Below are 9,621 nucleotides of genomic sequence, written 5' to 3' on the forward strand. Positions count from 1 at the left end.
TTGATCTTGCTAAGTTACTACCGTTGCTGTTACTATTGTCACTGCTACAAAACTATTGCTATCACTGTTACCATTATTATTGCGGTTCCTACTACTATCAAACTATCATACTACTTTGCTACTGATCACTTTGCTGCAGATAATTAATCTCGAGGTGTGGTTGAATTGACAACTCAGCTGCTAATACTTACAAATATTCTTTGGCTCCCCTTGTGTCGAATCAATAAATTTGGGTTGAATAATCTACCCTCGAAAACTGCTGCGATCCCCTATACTTGTGGGTTATCAAGAACAACAAACCTCACCTTCATGTTTCTTTAATCTCGACTTCATGTTCCGGTTATTAAATCCCTTCTTCACAAAAGCATCTCCACCGGGACATCTTGTTTTATCCTTGAACAAATAGCAAATGAAGCTGAAAGCGGCTTCTTTGTCCACACTATACTCAAGCCACTTGTACTCCTTAAACCAAGAAGGAGAAAAGCGACGCTGTAATCCACTTATATCTCTATACTCAAAATTATGATTCTTTGGTTGACATGCCCCCAACTCGATGTATCTCCTTCTAACTTTATCCTGATCATTGAAATTGTACCTAGAGACGGGGATCCGTTTCCCAGGATCAGACTCAAGTGCTTCCAAATCTACTTCAAACTGAACTTCATCATGTGCTTCATCATCTTCTACAATTGGGGTTGTGGAGCCAGCTCCACTCTCAGGTTCTATGTGGCCATCATCAGGTTCACGTGCTTGCACAAGTGCCAGTTGCAGATTGCTCTCAATAGTAGGAGGAATGATACTGCTCTCAACTTCAACATCAGGAGGATTTGGTGTAGATGTCAAAGTTCTTTTATTTGCCTTGGAAGCTCTTTCCCACAATGCAACAATGCTCTTTCCCACAATGCAACAAAAGCATCTTCACGCTGACTGTGCTAATGATACGCCATGTGAAATATGACTCAGAATAGTTGCGTAGCAACGAAACAGTAACAGGAAACATGTATGCACTAGAAAACATCTCCCATCCTCGACTCATTATAGTTCAAGAGCAGAAACTACTCGATTTGAGGAAAAAAGAAAAGCAGAACCTACTCATGAGCTGATTGAATCTGAAACACTAGAACTAGGAGTAGGAGAAGAGGAGAATAGAACCTGGTCCACTGGTCGCCCGTTCAACGGCTCCGCTTGCTGCTGCCTGCGGTCGGTACTGGCCGCCGCCGCCGCAGCAGCAGCAGGCGCTAGGTTAGGTTGGGTGCTTGGGGAACGGCCAAGTGGGGGCTGGGGAATGGATTCGGGTTGAACGAGTGGGGGCTGGGGAACGACTGCGCATGCGCGGTAGCTTCCGCCGGTGGGTTGTGCTGTTGTGGGCTTGTGGGCCGCTAAATAAGACATGCATTAATTTTTTTAGGCCAAATCTTGGGTATTCACATGAATACATGTGAATACCCCTGGCGCCGCCGCTGCCACTTGTTAGAATAAATCCGAGGCATACCGTCGATCATTCGAGGACCAAGCAATCACACAATCACGGCATCGAGATTTGTTAATGAGGTTCACCATCATGGCTACATCCCCGGGGCCTGACTACGGGCGCTCCTCCCCGTGATACCGTCACAATACTGTGCACCGGCCACCCGGGCGCCGACACATGCCATCGGCTCCCCCTGCGTGCCTGTGCTATTATGTTGGCATAGGTTACATTGTGTGTCTACCCCCACTATATATGAGAGGCCTAAGATACATGTGTCCTATTAGGACACAACTCCTACCTTGTCTACACATAGTCCAGAGCCAAGTCCAATTGTAACCTACCTTGTATAATAATATTCGACACAACTCTAACAGAATGCCACGATGAGGTTGATAGCATGCTTGTCAGCTAACCCACCATGATGGTAAGTGAATTGATTGATACTCATAATGTATCATGGAATAGAAGGGGTTTTAGATCAGACATTTGTGGCGGCGGGCACGGCAGCTATTCTGAGTATACCTATTTGCACTCGGCAGATAGATGACAATTGGGTCGAGAACTTCGACAGGAATGGATTGTTCACAGTAAGATCAACATATCGCATGCTCGTAGATACAAAGAGGCAACATGAAGAATGGCTAGAAGGTAATGCGAGCTACTATGATTATGAATCTGAAGCAAAGGCATGGTCATCTTTGTGGTCTGTCCAACTTCCTAGAAAAATACGCAATTTCTTGTGGAGACTGGCCAAGCACTCGATCCCTACCGAGGATATCTGGCATCATAGACGATGACAAGTGCCAGCTGTGTGGAATGCGGGACTCATGGCGCCATTCGCTTATGGATTGCTCGATAGCCCGATGCGTATGGGCGCTAGTAGATGAAGATGTGGCAGATTTTATACAAGCATCTACGGAGCCAACGGCCAAAGTGTGTTTATTTCAAGCAATAGATCATCTACCACATGACAGTTTGTTCAAGATGGCATACACCATGTGGGCCATTTGGTCAGCCCGACGAAAGGCAATCCATGAGGGTGTACTACAAAGTCCACATGCTACTCATTCTTTCGTTAACAACTTCATCACTGAACTAGCAACTATCCAAACCCAGCAGGAGACACGCCATATACATCATCTCACGTCGCTCGACCCAGTGGCTCGCAAGGGTGGAAAGCACTGGAAATAGGTGTGGCAAAAATCCAAGTTAATGGTGGGCTCTCAAGGAATGACAGAAGGGGAGCAGCGGCAATGGTATGCAGAGATCACACGAGGCTATATTTAGGCTCTTCGGCAGTGGTTTTGAGTAACATTATTGACCCGCCGACGTTGGAAGCACTCGCATGCCGAGAGGCTCTCGCCCTGGCACTTGACCTATCTTTGGACCAAGTGGTTATAGCATGTGATTGCAAAACAGTAGTAGAAGAGATCGGGTCTATATCAGAAGGGAGATACGGCGCTATCATCAAGGAGATCACAGCTCATGCTCGGGAATTTACCAGATGTGATTTTGTTTTTGAAGGACGTCAGATGAATGTTGATGTACACAATTTAGTTAATTTTTCTACTTCCTTGAATGTTGATCGCCATTTGTAGTTGGGTATATACCCCCATGACCTTTTTGTTATGAGTCAATTACACCGTAGGTGCTAGAACTTGGCACAAATAATCACTTTAGTGCTAGAACTTGTGGTGTACATATAAGTGGTTCAAGAACTTGGCTTGACGGTGCAAATACCATGTTATATACGCCTGCTGTGTTGACTAGGTGTGCCAACTCGGCGTGGGGCCCGCTGTCAGTGAGATGAAGGGGAGGGCATGGCGTGTGGTTTGTCTTTTTGCGACAAACCCCTCGAATTTTTTCTCTCGTGAAAAAGTTGCTCCAGAGAAATTGTACATAAAATGAAAATGCTAGTCCTGAGATTCAAACACACGACGTACAGATTACATGCGCAGTTGGCTATCCAGCACAGCGAGTCGGATTTGACAACACATTAATATATATAACCTTTATATACTTTATTAGGCTGAACAATATAAATTAAGAACTTTAATCCCATAAACAAAATACAACAAGTTAAATACCCGGGCATACCACCCCAACACAAGACGTCTCTTGTTTAAAAAGTATACTTACGCTATGCATAATTCAAAAGGTTCATGTCATTGTAAAGAGAATTCATGTGTTAGTTTAAAACATATTCATACAATTTAAAATATTTATGAATTATAAAAATTGTTTATATGATTTAAATATTACACAATCAGAATCTGCAATCCGATGGCACACTAGGCTCATATTTATTTTTCATACATATTTTATATATAGTTTTAGTTAGAAATATGTAAAAAAAATAGAAACCACAAAAAAATTATTAAAACACATGAACTCTTTTTAAAATAACCTAAAATAATCTTAAACCATGATCACTTTTATATACTACATGAATATGATACTGAAGATCAGGAAAAAGATTAACATGTATACAAATTTATTTAAATATATAAAAAAATTCTAAAAATAATTTAATATTTTCTTAAAATGTGAACACGTTTAAATCATAGTTTTTTAAAAGTTAATTATATCGTTTTTTGTTAAATTTAGTACGGCGATATGTTTTGATGTGATATGAACATTTTTAATGTAATTTATTTTATTTATATTCTCTATAACACATCATTATAATTACAAAATTTTAAAATGCGAAAAACTAAAATGTTGAAATTGTCCGCACTGACTACAATTCAGTTTAGCCACACAATCATTTTGTGTTATAGTCATAAAATTTAATTATATGGATTTTGTTAAATTAGTACATGGATATGTTTTGATGTTGTATGAACATTTTCAATGTAATTTATTTTATTTATATGTATATTATTTGTATCACATGATTATGGTTTACATAATTTTTACAAAATTTAAAAAATGGAATAGAATAAAATGTTGAAAATGGTGGCGCTGACTGCAATTCAGTTTAGTCAAACGATCGCGTTGTGTTATATTCATAAAGTGTAATTGACATCAAAATAAGTTGCAAGAAGTCTACCTAGGTGGTCTGGCTAGAACCCGCTCACGCAATCCGCAGGTCGCCGGTTAAAACCTTGGCCGACCATTTTCTTTTTTGTACTTTTTCATGGAGAAAAAATATATTAAGGGCTTTTAGCAAAATAAACTGGCCACACGCCCAGCCCAACCCTTTTGGCCACTGAAAGTGGGCTCCTCGCCATGTGGGAACGCCAAGTCAGAGCTACGGACATAATTATTAGCATGCATTGTGGTTTACCGCAAAAAAAAAGCAATATATCAGGACTATGGGCGTAATTATTAGCCTGCATTGTCAGGGATTACTGCTGTTGTTGACGCGCTATAAAGCAGAGGATTTTGACATGCCCTGACCAATCCTGAAACCGAACGAGTCAGAGCGGCGGGATTAACTTGCTGGTCACCCTGGCTGCATCATTACCTGCCGTGCACTCTTACCAGGCCGTGTGCGACGTTGAATTAGGCAACCGGCCGCCGGCACGGCGACGAAGCACATCACGTCGCTCTGCATCTGCATCTCTGTCGTCGTCGTAATTTGTACATTCGTTATGCAGCTGCGTTGACGGCTCAATGAGGCCTGGACCAGGTGCAACATACTCCTTTGAAGGCTTGACCTTGAACACGTAAAACCATTCCATTGTCAAATCAAAAGGAAAAAAAGTTGAAACCTTTACCAGGTCATCTCCTGAACCTGGACTGACGTTCACCGGATTTCCGTTCACAAGTGTTTTCTGCCAATCGCGACGCACACGGACGTCAGCCGTTTTTAGGCCAGGTTGAAGGTTGTGTGTGACTGTGACTCTGACTGTGGCCGACCAAGCCACGTCCGCCGGTTTGGCCGACCGAGGCAACGGCTGGGCGCCGAATGGCCCATGCACCGCCACGCGACCACGCCGACGCCGGCGCCCACGCTCGCGGCGCCTCTAACGGCCGTATCGGCCTCGTGCACGCACGCAGCGCGGGCCGATCGTGTGGGGGATGGCTGACCTGTCGCAATATGGCACGCGTCCCCGTCATTCCGCTCGACGCCAGGTAGGTGCGCGCGGCCGTGGGCGCACGATCGATCGGCGACGTGGCCTACGCGTCGCTCTGTTACATGGGATGGGCCGCGCAGGAAGCGTGTCGATAGGCCGACTAGCAGATCGTTAGAGCATTACACCCAGCACCCTCAAACGCCCGAGCGGACCGCCCGGTCACTGACTGGTCACGAAATTTTAACCCAGCCAAGCGCCTTAAATAGGTCTCAAACACCTAGACTGATCGGCACCCCTCATATGTAGTCTAATATATAGGATGAATATGGGGCGTCCGGGCACGCCCACCACGTCGGACTGACGTCGGGGTCCCACGCAGAATCGCCCGAAAACCCGGCGGTCCGAAGCTCATCTCCTCCGTCGGACCGATGTCGCTGCGTGGCGCCGCTCCGGCAGGCCACGTAGTGCCTAGCCCGGCTATTTAATCTGACCGTCGGCACCGAAACCCTACCCCTCCATATTTTCCTCCGTCGTCCGCCGCCGACACCACTTTTCACTCCTCGTCCGCCACCACTAGTAGCCACGTCCCCACGCCGCCGGATAAGGGGCCACCCATTCTAACGTCGGGGCGCCGGCTGCAGCTCCTTGAGCAGATCCAGGCAAGGTACGAGGCTACCTTTCGAATGTAGTGTATCCGGAGGAGTTGGAGGTTGAGGAGGAGGTTGAGAAGGAGGAGGAGGAGGATGTGGGGGACGCCGGGGACGCGGATCTGCAGGCGAAGTTGCAGGCCATCCTCGATTCCCTCCGATCGGAGTCGGATGCGGAGGCGAGACGCCATCGCCGGCAGGAGATGGGGGCGCAACACGCCGCGGAGGAGGAGATGTTCGCCTACATGGATGAGGTCGAGCAAGAGGAGGAGGAGCCGGAGCCCTCCTACGCGCCCGTCCACCCGACGCCCGGCACCGATGTCGTGGACATCTCTAACGACGAAGATTAGCTAGGGTAATACGTATGATTTCTTTTGCATGCTTTTGTATGGATTTAGGGGTTGAAATATGAGAGACTCGAATGGAGAATAGGTAATTTGAGGCATGACTGGTCAGTGTTGACTGACGCATCCGAACGTGTCCGTGGGCGTTTAAGGGACCGGATCTGTCAAGTCTCGCTGACAGATGCTCTTATTCCCCTAGCTCTTTGCTGCAATGCTCCTAGTCGGGGGGGGGGGGGGGGGGGGGGGAGCCGGAGAGGACACAAATATCTAAGTGTGTCGCTAGGTCTCAGTTGACTGAGATTTAACGAAGTCTAAGTCAAGTGATATATAGTATACGTAAGAAGAAGAATAAATTGAAAAGAATTTTTTGCACGAATCTCTATGCACAATCAAAGACTGAATATCTAATTCGTGTGAGGTAGCCGCTGAGCCCATCGTCACATGCATCGTGAAGTGCAATGGTAATAGCGGGAAAAGGGGACTCAACTCTTGATGCGCAATTGCACATTTCAGATCCAGTGCCACGAAGCACGCAGGCCAGCAACGAGACTCTGCCGGAATGTTCGCAAATAACCAAGCAGAGACGCCGGATTCAACTCAACTCGAAGAGTTGACAGAATCTGGCGCCAAGAGATGCGCTACAGTGTTTACATGCACACGACGAACAAAAGTACAAAACCTTGTGGTGATTCTTCCAAGCAATTCTTGCGAGCAGCAAGCAGTACAAACCATTAATCTGCAAGCCCATCAATCTTACAGTACATCTTAGATTAAGCGTACGAAGGAACAAACAAACCAGAAAAAACGAGAAGAATTTCGGGAGCGGTTACACGGATTCCCCCCGGCCCGAGCCAAATATCTACATACACCTGCTAGTACCAACCAAGCATACAAAGCGCACATTCATCAGCATCAGTCGATCAGGCGAGCGCGGCGAGCCCGCCGCCGCGCATCATCTGGCGGAACTCGTGGAAGTCGACGCGGCCGTCGCCGTCGCGGTCCACCTGCCCGATCATGCGGCGGCACTCCTCGGCCGACCGGCCCTGCTTCAGCCCCAGCGACGCCAGCACGGCGCTCAGCTCGTCCACCGTGATGAACCCGTCGCCGTTGGCGTCGAACACACGGAACGCCTCCCGCATGTCCTCGTCCTCGTCCTCCTCCGCCGCCGCCTCCTCGCCCGACGAGCCCTTCTGGCCCCCGCCACCGCCCGTGGACATGATGGTGCGGTAGAGCTCCCCGAACTCCTCCACGTCCACGCACCCGTCGCCGTCGGCGTCGATGCGCGCGATCATGGCGGCCAGCTCGTCGCCCGGCACGGGGATGCCCAGCTTGCCCAGCGAGTCCTCCAGCTCCTCCCGCGTGATGCGCCCGTCGCCGTTCCGGTCGAACAGCTCGAACACGCGCGCCAGCTCCGCGCGGTCCGCCGCCTTCACCGAGGGCGACATCTTGCTCGGGGCCGGGGACGCCGGTGGAGTTGGAGGCGACGGCGACGGAGACGGAGACGGCAAGGGGGCCGCGCCGCAGCCGCGGACCGGGAGGATGGAGGAGAGGCTGGTCGGGATGTAGGAGAGGATGCCGGAGGGTGGCATGGAGGGTGGTAGTGTTGCTTTGCTCGCTGTGGAGGCTTTGAAGGTCGCTCGAGTTGAGTTGGGTGGGGGAGAGGTTTGGTGGTGGTGTTGGCGCAAAGCTTTTGCCGTGGACCAGGGTTGTATTTATACTACTTTCTCGCGTCTTTCTTTCCTTTTCTTGTAAAAGGGATAAAGTGCTTCCGTGCCCTCGTATGTCAAGAGTTCAGTCGATGAACTCTATTGCTTTTAAAAATGAGAGTTCAGTCGACGAAGAATTTGGGACGCACTCTATTTTCCCGGGTCTTGATTTGACTTCCAAATAAAGTGTCATTTTGTCTTACTTAATTTACTCTGGTTTTTTCCCTTGCCTTAGAAGCACTGTACTGGTATGACTCGGAAAAAAAAGGACGAACAACGGTACACTGAAATTCTGTGTCCCATGTATAGGAACATGCTACTCTGGACATGTCTGCGTATATGAACCCATTTCACGAAATTTGCAAAAATCGCATTTATATGTTTTGGGGAAAATACATGTGCATGTGTTTTTTTGCGTGTCAAAAGTAGACAAAAAAATGCTGGCTGTGGGGTTCGAACCCACGCGCACTTATGTGCAGAAGATCTTAAGTCTTCCCCCTTAACCACTCGGGCAAACCAGCTCGGAGATGCCAATGTTCCGCCCAAAGTCTATTTAAAGGTAAAAACGGTGAACAAAAAAAAATGCTGGCTGTGGGGTTCGAACCCACGAGCACTTATGTGCAGAAGATCTTAAGTCTTCCCCCTTAACCACTCGGGCAAACCAGCTCTTGGTTAAAAATGTTACATCTTTCTTTATATATACTATGGTTTCATAACTCACATATGATCATACTAAAATAACAGTAGAGACAAAATGACACTTTATTTAATGTCTGTGTAGAAATATGGAGCTTGCTAGAGTTGATCAACGTTGGTATATATATCTGGGAAGAGGAGAGCTACTCCCCTTTAATTTGGCCCTACTGAAAAAAATCTGAAATATGGCTAATATATGTGGAAGATAAGAGAAGAGCAAGACGGGGAGGGGAGGGGAAATTCTTTGGTATTTTTGAATTATTAAATTTAACTTTTGAATTGTTACGAGGCAGATGGTTTCCGCACAACTTAAAAATGCAGCATTTTATTCTTTATTTCGGTGTGCTATGCTTTGTCCCAGACTTGTTGCCACGATGGAACTAGAAGGTGAAAACTAATACATTAAGCAAGATAAAATACATTTGACTTCAATTTTGAGAATACAATCTGGCCAGGTTAGGACATCTCCAAAAGCGGACCTCAAACCGCCAGCAAGCGTCTGGAACGTCGTTATCTAGACGTATTGACATCCAACATTGTCCTGCATCAGTCTACGGACCAGTTCGCGCGCCCATTTTCCCGTAAACCGTAAGCAAACTAGGGAGGCTTAGCGGGGGTACGTCGCCACGTTGGACTCCGACACCCCGGGCCCACCCAAAACCACACCCAGAGTCGGTCTTCATAAATTTCCCCTTTCTCTGCATCTGCTTTCTCCCTAGCCGCCATCGTTGTACC

The 9,621-nt window shown here is 47.3% G+C and overlaps 1 protein-coding gene and 2 non-coding genes across 3 annotated transcripts; all 3 read right to left on the reverse strand.

Moving 5' to 3' along the window:
* Positions 1 to 7,155: 7,155 nt before the first annotated feature.
* On the reverse strand, positions 7,156 to 8,179 carry LOC109736947 (probable calcium-binding protein CML17). The gene has a single exon (XM_020296161.4). It carries the CDS (start codon positions 8,071 to 8,073, stop codon positions 7,405 to 7,407), a length of 669 nt encoding a protein of 222 aa, XP_020151750.1. The 5' UTR covers positions 8,074 to 8,179; the 3' UTR covers positions 7,156 to 7,404.
* A 449-nt stretch (positions 8,180 to 8,628) lies between these two features.
* Positions 8,629 to 8,711, reverse strand: TRNAL-UAA (transfer RNA leucine (anticodon UAA)). Its single transcript has one exon. It is a non-coding gene; the product is annotated as a tRNA-Leu (tRNA).
* Positions 8,712 to 8,773: 62 nt separating this feature from the next.
* Positions 8,774 to 8,856, reverse strand: TRNAL-UAA (transfer RNA leucine (anticodon UAA)). The gene has a single exon. It is a non-coding gene; the product is annotated as a tRNA-Leu (tRNA).
* Positions 8,857 to 9,621: the final 765 nt, after the last annotated feature.

This window comes from Aegilops tauschii, chromosome 2 (genome assembly GCF_002575655.3).
Source record: "Aegilops tauschii subsp. strangulata cultivar AL8/78 chromosome 2, Aet v6.0, whole genome shotgun sequence".
In the NCBI taxonomy this organism is placed as follows: Eukaryota; Viridiplantae; Streptophyta; class Magnoliopsida; order Poales; family Poaceae; genus Aegilops; species Aegilops tauschii.

Bases quoted from the DNA above. Each gene is read 5' to 3' on its own strand.
- LOC109736947 (XM_020296161.4), bottom strand. From the start codon at position 8,073: ATGCCACCCTCCGGCATCCTCTCCTACATCCCGACCAGCCTCTCCTCC.